Source organism: Corapipo altera, unplaced genomic scaffold, assembly GCF_003945725.1.
Source record: "Corapipo altera isolate COAL_440 unplaced genomic scaffold, ASM394572v1 1, whole genome shotgun sequence".
Taxonomy (NCBI): domain Eukaryota; kingdom Metazoa; phylum Chordata; class Aves; order Passeriformes; family Pipridae; genus Corapipo; species Corapipo altera.
This window is the reverse complement of record NW_020884873.1, coordinates 31,469,537-31,491,599: the sequence shown is the minus strand read 5'-3', so window position 1 is coordinate 31,491,599 and position 22,063 is coordinate 31,469,537. Positions and strand designations below refer to the sequence as shown.

General features: G+C 37.1%; 1 protein-coding gene across 8 annotated transcripts in view; it reads left to right on the top strand.

The window, feature by feature from the left end:
- LGR5 (leucine rich repeat containing G protein-coupled receptor 5) overlaps positions 1 to 22,063 on the top strand; it is an 86,982-nt gene that overhangs the window by 44,231 nt on the left and 20,688 nt on the right. For all 8 annotated transcript variants that reach the window (XM_027665908.1, XM_027665924.1, XM_027665957.1 and 5 more), the window contains 4 exons: positions 4,723 to 4,794; positions 6,398 to 6,469; positions 17,203 to 17,418; positions 20,140 to 20,211. In XM_027665908.1, the coding sequence (XP_027521709.1) occupies positions 4,723 to 4,794; positions 6,398 to 6,469; positions 17,203 to 17,418; positions 20,140 to 20,211 (432 nt within the window). The remainder of the gene's footprint in view (positions 1 to 4,722; positions 4,795 to 6,397; positions 6,470 to 17,202; positions 17,419 to 20,139; positions 20,212 to 22,063) is intronic.

Sequence of the window (22,063 nt, the reverse complement as noted above, 5' to 3'; positions counted from 1 at the left end):
GTCATTAATAAATATAAAATTAAACTCATCTCAGAATTTTAGTTGACACTCAGTAAGTGCTGGACGAATGTCCATTTTGTCAGAGCTTTTTTAAATGTAAGAAGAAGGAACGTTTCATGTTACCTGTTTATTGATGTATATGCAAGCCGAAGAAAATTATGGTCATAGAAATATATAAATTATATAGTGGCTATACTTTTATATAGGAGGACTAAATATGTATTTGTTGTGTGTTTATGTATCTTTGATATAGTTTGTCAGTAAAAAAAATTGAAGCAAGATTCAAGACTGGTAATTCTTCCGTGAACAAAGACAGTTTTTTATATCAGAACAAGTTGTTTTAGAAAAAGATTTGGAAATTTATGTTTTCTTGTTATACTTCCGTGTTCCTCCCCAAGCAGCCATTTCCTTCCTTAGAAATTGGGATAATAGTTTTAGGATTGGTAGTAGTGCTGTTGGTGCAGCTCCTCAGAGACAAGTGCTGGCAAGTATGATACTGTGGTAGGATGCAGATGAGAGTCCTATTTCTACTTGTGTCAGCACGAATTTTTCCACAGGCATCAATGAGACTGGTATTTCACCACGGATCTTTATCAGTTATTCAGAACTATTATGGCATTTGGAGAGGCAGATCAGACTTTTAAGAAAGAAGTTTCAAATTACAAAAGAGAGTTTCTTATCTGTACACAAGATAAAAAAGACACAGTCATGATTACATGAATTTTAATGGAATTTTCTGCATCACATGCTAGTGTTTTAGCACCAAATTCAGGAAGGTACCACATAGCAGCAGAACTGTCCCGTCTGTTGCGGTTTTTCACTGTCTCAGGCCTTCTGTAGTTCCAATTCCTATTCAGAAAAGCAAAGATTATTTTTTTTTCAACAATTTTTAGGTTCTTCTGTGTGATTCCTGTTCAGTTTTCTGTCTGGAGAGTTTTTTAGCTGTAGTATACAATGTAGCAAATTATAAATAGAACCTCTGTTTTTCAAGAAAACAGGCAGATATAAAACTGACTGAATTGTGACTGTTGATGTTAATCTACTCATAAATATAAATTTTTATACATATATATATAAACATATTCATGATATTATTCTCTTAGCATGTGCAGGCCTTGCTCTCATTCCTTAAATAAAATCAGCAAACCAGTTAGTGAACAGAAGTAAAATGCAGAGTCAAAGAGACATCAAGGCAGGATAGCCATTCATAGAATTATTTTTGTAGAAATCCCTCTGTATCTTTGCATAGTTGAAGAATGATTTCATATTGCACTCATCTTTACATTCTATATAGGATATTGCACTATGCGAGAACTGATTAAATATAATGCAACACAAGTGATGCAATGATATATAACCTAATCTGTATTAAAGAACATGCACTGGCACTAGTCTAGAAACATTGAGTCAGTTAGGTATTCATATTATAATTTACTGGGATAATAATAAGAATCCAAAATATTTATCAGAAATTTGAGTGTAATGAATTTCTACTTAACTGTATCTGTTCTGAAATAGAATTACAAGAGATTTCACTTTATTTTCTCTTCCGAATAGTGGAGCTTGACTCCTTCCACACTGTTTATTCCCGTCATATGTTGACCCGTATCACTATCCAGAGTGTCATCTATTCTCCTGCATTTCAGCACCTTGAAAGAGTTGATCCAGAAAATTCCATTGTGCTAATCCTGTTAGAACACGGCATGAATATTAATCAGTGTAAACATATGCTTTTTCTCAAGGAGACAGTTACCTTCCTTTCATGTCCTGGCTATAGGTTTGGTACTACTAGATTTTGAAATACGCTCCACAAATGCTTGTTCAGCATTTGCTGGACTAGATTTTACTTAGGCAAAGAAGAAAAGCAGCCACTACCTGTATTGTACTAGCACTGTCTGCTGCGGACAGTGAGAAGTAGCTGGGTTAGATTTGCCACAGGTTCTTTCCACAGTCAGTGGAAAGGTGCTTTCTTTGTTAAAGGCCACGGGTTTTTATCTGTACAGAGAAGACTTTTTAGTGTTTCAATTTCACATTCCTTCCCATCAGGTAATGAGAAAATGTTTGGTGCCAGGAAAGGCTCATCATGATGCAGAAAACATCGACACGTAAAGCTGGTTTTAGTTGGCAAAGAAAAATTATTGTATTAGAAATATAAAGGAAATAGTTGACTGTTCTCAGTTACAACCTCATATTTATTTGCTTCAGTCTGATGAAGTTTTTCTTTTCAGACAACGAAAGGAAAACAAAAAAAAGTTTCTGATAATTTTTGGAGCTTTCTGTGGGTTTCTTACATCTCTTATGAAGAAGCATGCAGTAGTATAAAAACATAACCAATGCCTAAGCTAAAGGTATCCTAGTATCTTGACTCCGGCTGTGGCAGATGCTGAAGGAGACATGGCACTTCTCTGTAAACTTTTCCAGCCTCCATTAATTTGCAAGATTATTCAAAGCACTGCAAGTAAAATCTAAATCTAAAATAATATAGCCCAGAAAATGTGATCCTTTTGGATTACTTTTTCATTAAAGAGATCTGATACATGTAAGCCTGAATGTATGTAATGAGATATTTTTAAAATAGCAAGGTATTTGTAAAATAATGTCAGAAATACTTGAAATAAAAGAATTAACTTTCAAAAATGGGAATTCAAAGTTGTTCAAATAATAAAAGCCAGACATTTGGTTACATAAATGCTATAAACAAACTATTTCATTCCTGCTCTCTGAAATCATTAACTAAATACTCAGCTATGGAGACAGATATTATGTCCATTCTCATTTGTTCAGAGAAATTATATTTACCCATTCAGACTAAAATTACTACCCAAAGTATATCCAAAGTTCAGAAAAATGTTGGGAAGCTTCCCTCAAATAATTTAGGATAATAGAAAACAAAATCCCTGAGGTGGAGAAAAGTGGACGCTGGTAGATACTTGATATATAGTGTAGTGTCAACAAAGGGATTAATTTTCCCCTATGCCAAAGCTGAGAATAGAAACACAGTAAGAAAATGCTACAAGGAAGACATTAAAAATTATCAGGAACAAATAACCTGAACTTAATGAGCTTTGCAGCATGCCTTAAAGAACTGATGTGCTAGATTTCATCCAAGAATATTGAAAGAATTAGACAATTATGCAAATGAATAATTTTTCCTGATTTTTACAGAATACTACAATGCTAGGGAATTCCAGTGGGCTGGAAAGATGCTACTATTGTGCCAGTGTTCAGAACTGGTTTTGAGAAACATCTTGGGAAGAGATAGGTGCTTTTCCAGAACTTCTTCCACAGTAAATCATGAAATAGCCATCACGAGAAAGCATTTACTATGGTAAATGAAGGTCAGACAACATCACTACATCTAAAATAATTGTTGCCAGGTGTCTACCTTTTCTGACAATGTCAGTTTGCTTCGCGAGAGAACTACAAGGACATACATGCATTTGTGATATACTTTATGTAATCCTCTACTGAAATATGTAGGGCTGTACATGATGAGCATGATCTGCTGCTGCATTAGCAGAGAAATATCATATAAGATAGAATTAATCACTGTCTGCAAAATTAGTGAAAGGTCTTTCCAAATTGAAAAATATTCAGAGCAGGCAACTGTCAGTAAGACAAGAGGGCATGGTCTTAAGCTCTGCCAGGGGAGGTTTAGGTTGGATATTAGGAAGAAATTCTTTACAGAGAGGGTAATCAGGCATTGGAATGGGCTGCCCAGGGAAGTGGTGGATTCTCCGTCCCTGGAGGTTTTTAAGATGAGACTGGATGTGGCACTTAGTGCCATGGTCTAGTAACCGCGGCGATGTTGGATCGAGGGTTGGACTTGATGATCTCAGAGATCTTTTCCAACCTGGTTGATTCTATGATTCTGCTTCAGTCCTGTAGGTTCCTCTCTGGCAGCTTGGTACCTAAGGCATTTCCTGGAACTAATCCTGTGTTCTTTCCTGAGGGCCAGAACATGGAAATGCCATTATTTTGTATCAAATAGATTATCCCTTTCCTGAACAAAAACCTTACAGAATGCAGCCTTTTTTTTTTTTTTAAGAGTAACACGCTTTACAGACAGAGGTATTTGTTGTACTTAACTAGGTCTGTAAAATACTTTCAGGCATTCTGAGAGGAAGATGCAATAGAAGTAGGGAAAAAAGCCCTACAAATTTCAGCAAATACTTTTTGCCAGCTTATTACACAACTGCTCACAGGAAAACTATTATTCCACTGGTACAGCAGTTTTATGTGTAGTTATTTTAAAATGAACTGTGGTCATTACTATATGGATCTATTTTTATATTAGTGCAGATGAGTTAAATGTGGTTGGACATCATACATGCACAATTACACAAAGTGCATGTCTGTAAATCCTATGATGCTAATTGTTGTCAGTAGGTCTGTATTTTAGTTGCTGGGATTGCTCTAACCCCTAAAAACAATATGAAGAATTCATTCAATGTGCATTCTAAACTGTAAGGACAATTTGCCATGAAATTGTTCTTTTTCTCTGCAGTCTATCTGTCAGTGGATCAACTGTGCAATTAAAGAATTCCCTTTTTTTTTTTCTTTAAAAAGTGTATTAATGACAAAACTAGGTTCTTAAACTACTGTCTCTGGCATCGGTTACTCAAACATAGCTTTGTTGCACTTTTTAACAACCAAATTAATTCCACATGAAGAGAAAAAAAAGTATTCACTCTTTTTCTTTTCCTTTTTCAAACTTTGCAGACGTCTTGCAGGAAATGGCTTGACATACATTCCTAAGGGAGCATTTGCTGGCCTTTTCAGTCTTAAAGTGCTGTAAGTAAACTGTGTGTTGTTTGATATATTTCTGATTTCCTAAATGCTCCAGGGAACTAATTAGCCAGTGAAGTTTTGATCAAGTAAATTACATATTTCGATCAGCTCACTTTGAACAATTCAATTGAAGTGAAGATACATATGAGCATCATTAAATCTTTGTTTTTTCATATAGAAAATATCCTAAACAAAGGTTGGAAAACATTAATGGCATTCTAAAAACAACTTGCTCATCAAGTAGATGTCTCTGTACAATATCAAAGGTAAAAATTGGTTCAGTTAATAGTTTCTTCAATTGTCTCAAAGTTCTGATTTCAAGTGAACTTTTCATGATCACACAAAACTGGGTTTAAATTGCCTTTTCCTTTTCTTGAGAGCCGGGGGGGGGTAAAAAACATTATTGTAGAACACAATGTAATTTACAATGCAGTCCGTATTTCATATCTTGCTCTCTACAATGTAATGACTGTTGGATAAATTATAAAAAATATTACAAAACCCTGTATTATTTGGAGTAATAAGTCAGCCATACAGTTACTAAAATTATTAGCAGGCCACATCTCACAGTGGGGATTACACTAGAGGGGATCTTTGCCTATGTAAAATTCACAGGAATTGTATTATTAGCAAGAACACCAACCTCCTAGGCAATGTCAAGCCAAGCCTGATGCTACTGTAAGAGTATACAAAGCTCTACTGAAAAAATACACAACTGGAAAAGAAGTATGAAGAGATTCTTATTCCATCTTCTTTTCAGTTGGTGAGCTCTAGCTCTCGTTGGCCCAAGAAGCTTTAGGTCTGCCAAAAATTATTTCTTTTCTAGTCTCCCATTGAGTATGCCTCATTTTGAAGGCAGCATGTACTGCTTCAGATTTATCCACATAGAATTCTTTTATATGTGTAGGAGTTGGTCCAAACAAGGATATTAGGTAGTGTGAATGAAACCATATTCAAAGGGAGAAAAAGATTATTTAGGAATGAAAAGTGATTTTTCTATCTTTGCAAGCTAAACGATGTGATATTTCAGAAAACAGATTTGTCAGGTCATTGCTAGCAACCTTCAGTTTGAGAAAATCTATTTCATTGAAAAAAATAAAGCAGTTTTTATAGAGATCAAATTTTCTTCACACCAAATCATAAATTCCTCATACAGTTAAAAGTTACATTTGCCATAGTAGCATTTTCCTGAGTAAGAATTTCAAGAGTCAGTCCTTCACAGCTTTATCAGAATAGAATCACTTCAGAAGGAAAACAAAATTGGTACATGAAAATGAAAATTTCAGAGTCACTGGAGGCAATTAGGAGCTTAAGCCCTATTGAAAGAAAATCGGATTTATTCTTTTAACTTTCTCGGTTGCTTTGAAAATTCTGCTCAAAGCTGTTATCTAGCTGTTAACAAAGCTAATGTGCTACAGGTATTTGTTTGCTTTGAAGAGAGTGAGCTTTTGACAGGGTCAGGGAACTGGAGTATTTGTGTAGTTTCCTTTGTTTGTAATCTGAAAGTAGAACTACTACAAAAGAGGTAAGCTTGGAAGAAGATTTGCAATAGAAAGAAATTGTCTTTACTGTGTTGATTTTGGGTTTTGTGCTACTCAAAATGTAGGATGCTGCAGAATAACCAGCTACGCCAGGTTCCTACTGAAGCACTCCAGAACTTGCGCAGCCTGCAGTCTCTGTGAGTATACCTGATAAATCAACTTGCAACCTTGCATGAACAGTAATGTATGGTTACCTATTAATTATCTGTTAATACCACTTAATAATGTGCTGAATCAAATTTTTCTTTTAACTCTCTGTGAGCTGCTTTTCAAGAGAATTGTACTCTCAATTAAGCATCAAAAGTGACTGATTTCGTTCCAGTAATTTCATGACACTGGCAGCTTCTTTGCAGCATTATAAACTGGCTCACCATCTGAAAAGACACTCCTTGGACTGCAATGCTTTTTGTCCAGAGCACAGTTTCTTGTTAAGATTCTTTGCCAGGGAAGAGAAAGAATCCCAAATGACTCCCTTGGTTTTTTTTCATTTGGTGTAATTTTTTTCTTTTTAAGCAGTATGGAAAACACTATTAGCTCATGAAACAAAGTGTGCTAGAAGATGCTTAATTATATTCTGTGCTTCTGGCAGGTCTCCGTATTTATAGTTCTTGACTGTGCGTGCTGACTCAGTCCATGAGCTTCAGTTTTAACAGAACTCCTGCCAAAACTGCTAGACCAGGAGTGAAGATTGGCTGCTTCGTGGTATTAACGAAATTATTTCTGATATGCTTCTACTCTGTAATATAAGGATGGTTGTATCAGGTTGTGCTAAAAGCTGACCTAGCCCAGCATCGAGCCTTCAAGAACAGATACAGGAAAACTGGAAAGTCCAGCAAAGAATATAATAGTACTGCTTTGTTAAACTGTCCCAGCTGCCAGAAATTTGCACTCAAGGACTCACTGAGCCTATTGTGGCTTTGGTAACTCCTCTGAGTTTTCTTTTATGAGTTGGTACAGTTGCTTTTTGAGCCAGTGAAACACTCATGATTTTTTGTGGCAGCATGTCTGCTGATCAGCTAGCCAGTGTAGCATGGTGAAGTACCTTCTGTTATTTCCTTGGATCTTCACCACATTTGATGTTCTCTAAATGCAGCAGCAGGAGAAAGTGGAAACAGCAGTTCTCTGTTGATGTACACCGGAGTTATACACCTCTGTTGAATCTCCATTAGTCAATTTTTCAGGCGTAGGCTGTTAGGATTGTTTCTCATGTGGAAGCTCTTCCATTCCTCTGTTCATCCTTGTCACTTTACTGAACTTTCTTTCAGTTCTCATGTATTTGATCTGAGAGAAGTGAAGGAGGGATAAGCCCTGCATAGCATGTTTAAAGTGCTTGCATACCATGGATTTATAGAGGGCAATTATGGACACTTTTTTGTTTCCTACTAACTATCAAAACTTTGTTTTTTTTAATTTTTTAACCTTTACTGAATGCCAAGTTGTTATTTTCATACTTATTACAACTGCAGGACCTCTTTCTAGCATGTTAGTAGCTACTCAGGAGCTTGTCCGGTAAAGTTTGAATTGCCTTTTCCCTAAGTGCCTCTCTTGACACCTATCTATACTGAACTTCCTCTGCCATGTTCTTATTCAGTCAGCTGGGTATCATGAGTTCCTTCTGCTGCACTTGCAATTCGCATTTTGAAACCACAAAGACCCTTGTGCTGTCTCAACGCAGGATGCAGTAAATAGAGCTAGTTTCTGAATTATCCACAGACTTGCATTGTCACCTGATAAATAAAAAAAAATACTAAATTTTCTAAAGGATCTACTGATTTTGAATATGCAGCATAAAATATCTAGATGGTTGGAAACAGAGAAGCAGTTCTTTGGTCAGAGGAAGATGTCAGCTGCCTCTTCTCTCTGCCTTAGTTGATCACCTTATAATGTCACAGAATTATTCTCAAATAAAATTATTATCCTAAAAAGTTCCAAGATCCAAATGGGGAAATCAGTCTTTAAGTTCAAATAGCTATTACAGAAAATATTGCTACAGTGTGCACTGATCACCAACATCACTAGTAAAAGTCTAACCACGACAAGGATAGAGTGAGCATCTGTACAAAGCTGGTGCATCTGAACCAGTCTAGTTAGATTTAAGATGTGTTGATTGGGAATTGTATTGCAATGAACATACTCTTCTTTTTTGTGCGTATAAAGAAGTTCCACGAGAAGGCTAACGTATTTTGCATACGTTCAGTTCAGCCAAGTTCTGGAGAACAGAATGAATGAAATTAATGGATTTTTGGATTTTCAGCAAAATTAGGTCACCTGTGTATGACTTACCACTGCACAGACACACATTATACTCTATTAGCTCCCAGGTTCTTATGTCCGTCTTGAACAAAATTTACCTCCATAATACATAAACATTTGTTAAGGTTTCTAAAGGTGAAACAGCCCTAAGAATTAATTATCTTATAATTGTTATTTGGTCAAGTGCCTTTTTTCTTTATTGACCAGACACAGACACAAATATCTCAGCCGTATACTTTTGAGGTTACAGTTCTTTCCTTTGATCTTTGGAAAAGTCATGAGAAAATGCTGGTCTAGTGACTATACTAGGTTTTCTTTCTGCTAAACAAACAAAAAAAATCTTGCTGAGATCACATCACTCTATACACATTCTGGACCAAAACAAGATAAGCCAAGCCAACAAGAGTTGCTTTGTTGCTCTGAAAGAGTTTTTGGTACAGTTTCTAAACGAAATGACAGTTTCACTCAGGCTTTGTTGTAAATATTTTTTTCTTTGGGTGAAGAAGTTGAAGAAGTAAACCAGAGTTTGTGCAGTCTATGTAAAGGACTGTTAATTTGTGACTTAATTAAAACAAAGGGAGAATAGGAATGGTCAGTAGAAGCATTTAAACAGCTGTCTAGCAGACCCAAGATGGAGTGATACGGGTTTGTACAGAAAAACTACTATCACCTGAAAAATGATCACTGGCAAAAGAGACCTCTTTGAGGAAAAGAAAACTATTATTCTTTTGTTTGCTTAAAAGGGGTTGTGCCTGTCAGATAAAGGTGTGCACAGATTCAATTTCTTGTTTCATATAGTCTAGGAATTTTCTTTTCACAAGGTTGTTTTGCATTGGTTTCTGATTTACAATAGGAATTCTTTCTTGAAACCTTTGAAATAGCAGGAGTCTTTTCAAGAGTTTAATTAAGAGGTTAAAAGCCTTCACAAAAGCAGTTTCTATAAGATAGCAACTTCTTGTATTTATTATGTGTAAGTATGCAGGTGGCATGATTTCTGAAAGCCTCATTAACCCTTTGCTTTAGGTTAGTATAGATGTGAAAAACAAAACGAGTGACTGGTCTCAAATCTCTGCCCTTTGTGGTTTGACTCAAGAAAGGCAGTCATGCAGAGGGGCAAGCCATTGCAACTGCCTTGCTACCTTGATCACTGTGAAGGATTATGTTAAAATCCTTTTTATGGAAGTATACATATCTTATTGTGCATGTGTGCACAGTGTGTGTGTGTGTATATATATATATGCACATGCAAATTTTGCACATTCACTCATAATGCAAAATCATCCCAAATTTTTGCACAAGAAGGTATTTCTGGGTGTTATGCACTCCTTATTATCTAGTTCCAGGCTAAAAGAGGACAGTATAGGTATCAATATTGATGGATTCATTAATTGATATTAAATGACCTGTGGTATGGAGAATAAGAACTGTTGTACTGCAGGAACAAGCAACAGTTTTTTCCACTTTATTGTCCAAGTTTTAATATTGCTGGTATGACAAGTTTGAGTGATAAATATTCATAGATTTCTTAAGTCTTGAAAATACTCTAGAACAGATCAGTCTTCTTTAGACAGCAGGCATTACTTAATAAATACTGTAAAATGAGAAATAGGCAGAAAAATTAATCAACACCCCATAAGATTTGTGAACTTTCCTTTGACAGCAAAAATATATGAGAAAACCTTTATATTGTTTCCTCAAAACAAATGAACAATTTTTTTCTTTCACTGAAACAGAAAAATAAGATTAAACAATGTTAAAATCTTCTCCAATTCTATAAAAGTCCTTGTAGTTCAGTAGTCAAAACCAGTGAGGTTCTACTTTGATCGGTGAATGACTTCAGCTACCAGAGCTTGGATAATGTGTGGATAGGACTCCAATTCCCTTTGTGGCAGTAGGATTTAAGGAAGTAACCAGACCATGCTGATTTTGAGGTGTGGTTTTGAGCAGAAGGATATCTTCAACTTCTTATATAGGCTATAATTTTCCTCTGAAATCTAGTGTGAACACAAATTATCTGGATTACTAGTCCTAACAATCCAAATTACTTTTATTTCTGTCAAGCGCAAAAGAGTTTGCAGGTACCATGATTGAAAGGGAAGAACACACAATCACTGATGTGTTACAACTTAGTAGTTGGCAGCAGTTGAAATGTCACCCCTGCTGCCATCCCTATTACTCACCTTGAGCAAGTGTATTTCTTTAGGACAGAATATAAGCAACTGATCTCTAGGTTTTATGTTTCACACGTCATCAGTATCTCCATTCTGCGTTTAAATCATGAAACCTTTTAGTGATTTTGAATATCAGTGTATAGTCCAAAACTTTTTACATATGTATATTGATTTTTTTCAAGTGTTGTTCTTAATTAACAGCTTATTTTCTGTCCAGCTTTTTTCATTTAATATGTGTATTTGTTTAAATAGGTATCTTTGTTTCTATAGAGTGATCATCTTGTCATTACACCCCTTATGTACCAGAACTGACATATAATTTCAGTATTTTTGAACAAGCAGGGATTGGTGACATAGCAATAATTTTTTTTACTGTTTTCCTGAACATTTTAATATAAATTTTATATTACTAGCGTCTGAAAAGTTGCAGATCTCTACTAGGAAATGTTGCTTAATAAAGGAGGAAAGGGTAATTTGCCTTGCAGATGGCAAAGCAAAGCTTCTGCTCTTCTTTTATTGAGACTGTTGTAACAACCCTTTGCAGTGAATACTGCAGATGAAACTTCATTCCCTGTTTATTTTCTTGTTTTGACATCATTGTTAATAAGCAGTTTTGTAAGACACAGAAATAGTCACAATAAAGAACAGATCATGTGGTGTCTCACTGCATGTGTCAAACCAGTCATCAAGGACATTTAAAAGCAAGCATTATTTACTGTATGACCTGCTTTCATTCCTGTGAAATTTAAGAGGACTTTAATTGTAGAAAATAGAGCAGAATACAACATAGCCTGTTTTCCAAAGCACTTTGAACAGTTGATAGTGGGAAAAAATAAACATCTTTTCTCTGTTGACAACCTGCAAAGTTGAAATTTAGGTAAGCAAATTAATTGGACTTTACAAGTAACAAAAAAATAGCATCAATGAAATGTTTTAGAATTTCCTAACAGAATTTGTAGATTGCTTAAATTTTATTTTAAGATGTTTCAGTATTTTTAGAGCACCCGATGGTGACACAAATTTTTACACAAAATATTATCTAGAAACATCTCGGATGTCCTCAGTAGTTACCTGGCTGGAACAGGTCAGCAGATGGATTTTTTGTCATCTTTCTACTCCCACAAATATTTGACGTTTCAAGAGAAATTTCCATTCTTAACCTGAAGAAGAGTTGAAGACTTTGAGGGCACAGAATTCTGAAATGCTTCCAGTTCAGGCTTGAAATTAGAAAGCTGCTTTCCCCCCTTCCCCCCAGAAGTGTTAACTGGAAACAATTTTTTTCCAGTTTGATGCTGATTTTTAGTTGAAAGACCAAACAACTTTGATGAAATTACATTCTCCCAAGAGAACTGTTTTCATGAAAAGACAGGAACCTTAGTTGTGGTTTTCCATGTCACACCCCATGATAATGAAGGCTACAGAAGGCATGATTCTTAGGAAACCTGGTACCTCAATAGGTACCCACAAACTTCCAGAGGAGGAATTTCCCACATTTTAAATCAAGATTGTTTGTACCTATGAAGGTGTCTGTACACATGTGTGAAGATGTCTCAAAACTCACTGTTGCAGTCTCCTCATTTTATTGCACATCTTCGTCATCTGAGCTGCTAGAGTCCCAAGCACTAGGCAGTTGAAAAGTGACTGAAACATCAGGCAGTAGTACGATGTCAGACTGCCCCTCTCAATCACAGACACTTTTCTTGATTGATAACCAAGGGGAGGAAGGTAGAGGTGCAAGGTTCCCTAAAATGCTTTTGCTACTATTTTTTTTTTTTTTTAGATGCAATCCCTAACTCAGCCAGCCAGTTGCTTTCAAAGTGGGTTGTAAGTAGACTGTATTGGATCAGCAATTCCAGGACACTGGGTGATGTTTTCTTGCATCCAATAGAAGATACTAGGCATCTGACTCTTTTCTGTCTTATGACTAATCTCAAAAAAGGGTGTTTGTATTGCATGTCTTAGAGACAGACAAATTTCTCAACCTCAGAACTGCTAGCCAGAAATCATCTTGCATGACTGCAACCACCAGGACATACACCACATGTGGAAGGAGGACAAGAAGCTGCTATTGGAGTAGTTAGCAGGAGGGGGCTTACACTAGATTCCCAAGGAGGTCCTCCTGGGTGCCCTATAGTGACATACTGTGGTAGTCACAGCTAGCCTAGAAAAGCAAGCAACGCTTCAGAGTGCTCCCAGGCTCTGATCATGATCCATCCTATTGCACTGATAGCAGTGTCCTTGGCACACTTTTGATCTGTGCCAACCAGCAATTGCCCGAACTGTTCCTGGGGTCCATCTGGCAGTTCGCATGCCCCTGTGAATGTCCCCAGGAGGTGCTGTGCATACAGCCACCTTGCTTGGGATGCTTGGAGAGGTCACTCCAAGCCAGTTGGCTGAGGACCTGTGAGTGTTTCCAGCCTCACCAAACATGCCCATCTAGCTATGGGGTCCTGATCTGAATCTGCAGTCAGATTCTTAAGTTAACCCAACAACCCCTGTTAGCACCTACTTTTTCCCACATGTGGGGGTTGAAGGTACCCAGTATCAGAGCCAATCTTTGTACAAACACAGCATTGCAGCTGGCTGTTTTGCTGTATGCAGTGTGCTGGCATCCTGTACCATTGTATTGAATACAAGTTTACCAAACACCTGAGCAGGACATTTGGATTAGGAGAAACACTAAGGATTGAAACTCCCAGAGCTGCAGAGACCTCCTCATGTAAAACTGAGCAGTGGGACAGGAACAAATGCGTGTAGACTGTGACTTATTACTTGTCTTTTTTGGTTTTGCTGTTGCCACACAGTATCAGTATCAGTCCTGTAGAAGTGAGCTATGAGAACTGCTGGTCTGATGTGTTGGAATAAGCTTTCTACAATTGTCCTAGCATTTTCCCCTGTGGACTGAAGAGGATGTTTGAAAAACATGGCTTACAGTAGCCAGCTATATTTTCATTACATCCACTTTTCAGAGCCAGTCACTTGCCATTACTTAAATGAGACTTTAGTCAAACTCTGTGAACAAACAGCTGAAAGGGTCTGTGTCCCCACAGACTAACAAAGATGGTGGGGCTGCAAGTGGCCCTCTCCTGCCTGGGGTACCCTCCCCAGGCAGGGCCTGTCCACAATCCTTTCGTTGCTCTGTACTTTGTGGCAAGGCTTGACTGAGGTTCCCTGCATAATAGAACCAGGTCAGGAGAAGAGGAATCACAGAATCATAGAATCAACCAGGTTGGAAAAGACCTCTGAGATCGTCAAGTACACACCTTCTTTAATCCACTCTGCCTAAAATCAATCCTTGTTTGCTCTCACTTCTCTGCCTCCCCTACCTATTACGTACAGTCCCTTTTCATTTAGTTTTATCTCCCCTACTTTACACTTTAAATGTCAAAAGAAGCATTTTATTCTTGACTTCTTTATCTGTCTTTGTGGTTTCCCTCTTCTCCAGACCTTTCAGTGTATTCTGGCCCTCATCCATTGCAAGAAGAGGCAATCTATGTAATAGCTGTTTATTTCAGAGGGAGAGATGACCTGGGAGAAACCTCCTTCCTGATCCCATATTTAGCATTTGATTTAAACCTGAATGAATGAGCAAGGCACTCTAAAAAGTCATTAAGGAGTTCCTTGATTGCTAGATACACCCATGTTGTAGTTGGTTTGGAGACAAGATGTAGAAAAAGGAAAAAAAATATATATTCCCTTAGAAACGTACTACTGGCATAAAACTTAGTATCCATTCATACTGAATTGATAAAAAAATGCAAATCAGATCTTTTTCAAACATCTACCTTCACCTATACCAGTAAATGAATCCTGTTTACAATTGTATATGAACAATATCTTTTCATAAATTGTGAACATGGTCATAGCATTCACACTATGTCACAGGAAACACAGTCCACATAGCTCAATCATTTGCTTTAAAAGGTTTAGACATTTTAAGTAAGCTCATGGTAAATTTCATAATGACTGCTTTATTTACATGCTGCCTATCAGAAGAGATCGAGTATTTCTGTTTCCCTAAATTAGCCCTCTCTGGAATATAATAGCAGCTTTCAAACTCACCACATGTTATCTATATATTTTCAGTTATAAATAGGGTCATACTTGTGAGTTAATGGGTTTAGTTCTGAAAGTGCCAAAACTTTGATCAACACATGTAAAACAATTGGCTGAAAAGGGTGATTTTGATCAATGCTTTATACATCAGTGTTCATTACCTACAGTATGACAGGAAACATAACCACTACTGAAACCTTTTAATATCTGCAAGAGGGACAATGGTACTTGGAAATTTAAAAAAGATTAGATACTAAAAGAGCACTTGAGGCAGTACCTCTTATGAGTACTTGCAGGATATGTAATCCAGTTACAGAACCTGAAGCACAAATCATTGCAGCTTTCTTATTTTTTCCAAGCTTTATCTAAACAATAATTCAACTATTTAGAATTTCATTTATAGTACAGCAGTCTTGTTTTTCTTTTTGTGCTGTGTGTTTTGTTTACGTAGCCGGTGGTGGGTTTCTATTTGGAAACAAGCTATAAAAAAATCAGTTCCTTGATTTGCTACTAAATATTGGTAAGATAAAAATCCTGGTCTCACTGACAACAGCAGAAATACTGCCATTTCAGCCACAGGGTCCCATACAAACAACTGACTGTTGACTTGGCCACACAGCCAGGCATCCTGTGAGTAACTCCTGTGGAGTCAACAGGGACATCCGAGACGCACACGCAGGCTTCCTATTGAACAAGATGTTAACTGCAATACTGCAACACATTTAGTTTGAATAAAGCCTCCATTCTTTAATCAGTGTAACTGTCAAACTAAGGCAACTGTAACTTCTTAGTTTACATACCAGCATCACCCAGGGAAGAAATTTACTTCTGACTGAACACAAAGAAACCTCATCTACTCATTGAAATTATACCTTATTTGAAAACACAGGCATAGCATGGTTCTTGCCTGGGGAACAGGGGAGGAACAATGTGAGTATTTCTAAACATTTCCAGCCTTACCCATTTGTTGACAGACCCTTGAGTTATTTTGGAAGCTCTGTCTCTGCTGCCTGCCATGTCAGTTATTATATTGAAAATTTAATTGTACAAGGGCTTTGACACTGAACCTTATAAATTTGTTCCAACTGACCTTGTCTCAGTTATTTGCCAGCCTGGCACGGAGACTTAGCAGTCATTATTTGTTCTCATGCAGTAGGTAGGAGCAGCATGGAGCAGGAGATAGAATGGTCCTGACGTTTTACATGACTTTAAATGAGGAAGAAGCTTTAAATAAAGAGATTATTATGCCCACCACAAAGAGTGTTGCATTTCTCTCAAACAGACCGAATTTAGGTTGTACAGAATTACTGCTTTGTATCGTGAGTGTGGCTGTTTGCTCTGTAGCGTTTTCAAACATCTACTTAAATTTATTCCTCTTTCACCATTCACTTAATTACTCCTTTCTACACATTTCAAAAAAAAGTTTTAGAGCATGGCTTTCATGTTCTGAAAAAGGTACAAGTCACTGCAACGCATTAAAAGCAGAAAACATGTATGGAGTACAAATCCCCAGCTGGATGTTTCACAAAGTTTCGGAAATCTGCAGCACACTTTTAAATCTTTCCTCGAAAGAATCACAGTGAAAAAGCAAAACACAGCAAAAGCTAGTGAATAAATGGTGCTGTATTTGCATCACCACATCTACAAAAGGTTCAGTAGATTTAATCCTTATTTACACAAGTGTGAGAGCAAAGCATCACGTGCAGATTCTTCAGAGGTATGACTTGCAGTTGAGCTCCCTCTGTTGGCTCTGCAGCAGCTGAAGTGCATTTAGTAACTTCTTTTTCAACATAAATACATCACATTGGCAACACTAATCTCTATGTAAAAATCATTATGTTGCACTTCTAAAAAATGTGAAGTTCAGTTCTCATTAGAATCATTGGAATAAACAATATTTAAGAAAAAGGGAACCTCTAGAGGCTCAGGAGTGAGTTCTTGGCATGGGTGTCTAGCATACGGAATTCCAGAATTCCAAGATTATCTTGCAGCTCAATGATTTATAGGTTCTGAAAGAGAATCTGGGGATGAGTTTCGTGCACTTTTTTGTTCCATACTTTCAAACAATTAGGAAAGGAAACAAGTTCATACTCAGTGTTTAGAGAGACTCTGCTCAAAAATGATCAGTGTGTGCTCTCAGTGAATTGATGGCTCCAAAGGAGAGCTGTCTGCACAGAGTGAGCTGACAAGGAGACTTGTAAACATGATTTGAGTCTCAAGGGTGATGCTCCAAGCAAGATGGAAAGGATTTCCAGGAAATGAAAACTGGATGTGGGAACCGATGTCCATCCTTTGGGGTTGTGTGCTTGGTGATAACTTATGATAGCCATTGTGGAAAGCCACTGTTCTTTTCCTGAAGTCAATTTTTTCTTTATTTCTTTTTCTCCTAGGCGTCTGGATGCCAACCACATCAACTATGTGCCCCCCAACTGCTTCAGTGGCTTGGTCTCCCTTAGACACCTGTGGCTAGACGATAATTCTTTGACAGAAATTCCTGTCCAAGCTTTTAGGAGTTTACCAGCACTTCAGGCAATGACATTGGCACTGAATAAAATTCATTACATACCAGACTATGCCTTTGGAAACCTCTCCAGTTTGGTAGTTCTGTAAGTTTCATTGATTGCATTTTAGACACAATCTTTTCTTGCAGGGCTTTGGCCTCTTTGTGATGAATTACTTGAGGATGCGATGTTTAATTTAGATGTTACTTGACACAACCCTTAATAATTAAATATTCCCCTAGTCCATGTCCAGTTGGCAAATTGTAGGTAAATAGGTATAGGCATGAGTCTGTTTTGTCTTATAGTCTTAATATTAAATTAATATCTTGGGGCTATGAATCTGCAGTTTCCTTTCTGCGATTGCTCTAGGCTTAGTGATATTCCTGAGGTCAAAAGATCCATGTCATTTGTTCAGAAAATGGTGGTTTTGAAATATAACTGCAGTTTTCTGGGTTGCATATGTAATACAACCTAGAATTTATACAAATTATCTTGGAGAAAATAATTTTTTTGCATCTTCCTACAATTTGACTAACATTTCCTAAACCACTTGTTTTGAACTAGCTCAAAAGTTTCCATCTCAATTAAAAAGTATGTAAGGGAGTTAAAAATCACCCTATCTGGTCAGCAAAACAAACAGGAAGGGAGGAATTGTGTGCTCCATAAGACTGACTGAGGGAAGATTAGAAACAGGAAATGAACTGAAATCTTTCTGGGGGACTTGGAAAGAATGCTGTCTAGTAGAAAAAAATATGCGTTTCCCTTCATAGAAAGTATATGTATTTGGTTATGTTTGCATACCAGTTCAACTAATTGAAACATGCATGGCTGGCACCAAAATATGGAAGGTGTACTTGAGAGCATGATTTCAGCTTTTTATCTTCTGGGAATGTACCAAGTAGAAAAAAAATTAAACTGGCTGGAGAAACTGAGGTGGAGAAGGTGTTTCAGGATGCTTTGGAAAACGTTAGCATTATTAAGGAGAGAATGATATATTCAAGCTTTACAAGCTGTCTGAAACAGTAGTTTGTCAGACACTTATGTGTTTTATATGTTTTAGCATATTCCAGCCCCAGTGTAACCACTGAACCTGGCACACATCAGGGTTCTTTATTTAGTCACTATTTCTCCCTAGTGCTTAATATACTCATATAAGTACATAGGGCCCCAAAAATGGGGATTAACATCTGCCTTGTGCTGCACAACCTTTGCCTTCTCTTTACATTAAGTATCAATCACATTCAAGTTAGAGTGGATGGACTTGTCATTTGATTAGGCTTCTAGGCTTATATCAGTGTTGGTAAAGACAAGAGGCTGTCTTGAATGTTGTTCTCTAGATCCCTACCAGAAATATAGTGATAAGAGGACAGTTAAGAAATTCAGGAGAAAATAATTTCATTTCATGCCCTGATTGCTTCTGCTCAGTTAGGTTTCCTTATTTAAAATCTACCTTCCTTATTTCTAATCTTCTGGGCTATATAGTGATTAATAATTTAATCATTCCTCATTACGTGCAACATTTGATATTTCTGGCTCCTCAGAATCTTTGTGTGTGGTTCTACTTTCATTTGTTTGCTACTCCATACAGTGTGGCAAATTTTGAATTCAGTGCAAAAATGCATGGTCAATTGGAGCATGTCAAAACCTTTATAATTAAAGATCCAGACATAATTAGAATTTGGAGATGCACTCTTCATGTTAACTAAAGCATTAAAGGTTAGTGCAGTCATTAAAAATAGAGTTGATTAGGTTTCTTCCTAGGAAAGGAAAAACCTATGGAACATTTTATTTTGCCATCAAAATCCCTACCTTTAATGGACAGGTAGACTCAATTTCTGTAGGTTTTGCAGAAAATTCAGAGATCCTGTGATCTTTAATGATATTTTCAGAGCAGAGTGAAGTATTGAAGGGGCCTGGCAGCCTTCATTCACAGCCTGTATTTTCTTTTAAAGCAGTACTCCTCTAGTTTCCCTCCACTATAGGGATGAAGTTTTGAGGATGAAATAACAGGAAAAATCTGTTGGGGAAAAGGCATCCTTTTTAAATTAAATGACCTGAAGTGTCTACAGGTTGTATCTACTCATATTAATCAGCTTGACTCAAAGTGGTTTTTCTCCCTGTTGTTTTAAAGACTTAGAAATAGGCAGACCTCATAGTCTTGGGGGGGGGGGGGATTGGTTAAAATATATAAAAATTACTTTCAATTGCTAAGTATTTCAGGAAGTAGTTATTTATTTTCATAATTTCAAAGGAAGGCAAGTTACAGCACTTTTAAGATTAGTTAATTTGCTTATCTCAGCAAAGCTGCAACTTCTTGTCTTATGGCTCTGTGTCTGCTTGCATTCTGCAAGCCTAATGCCCCTTACCTGTCTGCTATGCTATCGATCTCCTCATCTGCTGCTGGTTTGTGCCATCCCCTCTAACACCATCTGAATATACATCTTCCAAATATACACCTCACACCCCACACACAGTTTTTAAGACAACATGTTAATTAACCAGTTAACCATCACTAAGAATATGTCTATTTGATTTGCAGACGCCAATCTGAAACTGCAGGATATAACATTTTTAAACAATCTAGTTGGTTTTAAAACAGATCCCCTCTAAGAAACCAAATGGAAGCCTGTGTGGGTGGAGAGGTATTGGGAGAAAGAGTAGAGGGTGGTGGAGGTGCCTTCTATACCTGCACTTGCAAAAGCATGACTTGCATATAATCAATGCATGCCAAAATAAGTTTCTTTTGATTTAACCATCAAAATGTTTTGCTTAAGTCCACTGTGTGCAGTGTGCTTTCCTGACTGCGTGCTTAATGTTCCCCTGCAGACATCTCCATAACAATAGAATCTATTCCCTGGGAAAGAAATGCTTTGATGGGCTCCACAGCCTAGAGACATTGTGAGTTGACCTCTTATTTGTTTCCTTTTTTTTTAAAGTGTTTTCATTAATATTCTGAAAGAATAAAAATAGCCTAAAAGCCAAATGTGGGGTTTGGCTTGCCTAATCATTACAGGATCTAAGTGATAGTTCACAATGACTCTATGTAGCAAATCCTACTTTTGACTATAAAATTAGTTTGCCTTTTTGATAAGCATTGTCAATTGATAAATTGTTTGAAAACCAGTTGAAAACTGTATTTCAATGCTCAGTATTGAGCATTGAAAATGAAGTGACTATTCGTGAAGTTATGTTTGTGTAGTTTAGTACTACTTATTTGTCTTGTTTAATCAGTAAAGCTAATAGCTAGATTGGGAAACTGTCACAATGAAAAGCTTTAACATTAAGAAACTGTCTTGCCATAGAGAAGCATTAAAAAATTAGATGGTGGGGGTTTTTTGATACCTGGAAAAAGCAAAAGTTCCAGTAGTCAAATTACACATGTGCTTTACAAGCAGAGGAAGGCAAATGTGTCAGTTGTAGCCAAGTTTTTGTCTCCAAAGAACTCTTATAAATAATAGCACTAGTAAAGATTGAAATTTCCTTAGGTTTTCACCGTAGTTCTGTTCAGACCAATTCAAATTTTCTTGAGTTGTCTAGCAAAAAAATTGTTCTACAGAAAGTGCCAAAGAGGAATGCAGTGCTGGTGGTTAGTGCAAAGTATGCTGCTACAGTTAGTCAAATAAAGATGTCTTCTAGAGTCACCCACAGACCCAAAAAATGCTACGGGGACAGTAAAACCTTGCATATCCTTCCTACAGCACCTGCCACAGTCAACTGCATCATTTTCAGAGATTTTAGATGTTCTACCCAACCAGGACAGAGGCTAAAAAGCCTGTTATGAGGAAGAAATAGTTTCAGACATGAATAATTAGTCTGAAAGTTTCTGTTTGCTTTCTTATCCACAGAACTGCGTTCTACCCAGTTCCATGTTTCATTAAGATCAGGAAACAAGATGTTTTGGGCTTGTTGGCTTTTTTATCACCAGTTTTGATTACATTGATCCCTTGCCACTGAATTGCAGTTTTACAATTTGGACTTTTAGCTGGCTGCGAGTTGAGAGGAAGTCCTTTAGTGTAGCACTGGAAAGGGAGATGGGAAAGGAAGAAGGAAAATATAACTATTTTGGGTTTTTAAGTGATATTCACATGGCACTTGGTCAAAAATGGGGGAAAATAGAACAATGGAGTAAGTAATTGCAAACCCAGTCCCAGCCATCTGACACAAGACAGATGAAAACACAGAGGACAGTCAGGAACCTGCGAGTAAGTGTAGGTGCAGCCACTTCACTGCAATAGGGCAGTGTAGCACTTGCCTCAAGCACAGTAATTGCATACTTTGTAGACTTGTTTCCAGATAGTTTCAAAATAATCTAAAGATCTTGGTGTAAATGACAGACACTGGCTTTAAGATCATTTGTTTGCATTGACGCATAAGTCTGGAAATCACATATAACTGGAGGGCGAAAGCAAACCCTACATGTCTGTAATCTCTTTTTGTCAATAAGCAGAAGAGATTTACAAGCAGGAAGGAAAGCCTTGTTGAATTCAGACAGCAGTTTCCTGCCTGCATTACTTCAGCCTGATGCTATTTCAATTTCAATCTGTTGTAAACTGTGGCTTGTGTTTTGCCTGTTTAAAAAGGCTTTTGGTCCAGTTTTTGAGGCTGCTTTCATCACAAAGCATTGCCAGAGAGCATCACAGTAAACTGGCATATCTCAATTTTAGTTTCGGGTATCTCCTAAATGCTAAAGGATACATATGTCATGCTGAGAGCAGAAGCAGGATTATAATCCATTCAGCCTACCAGAATA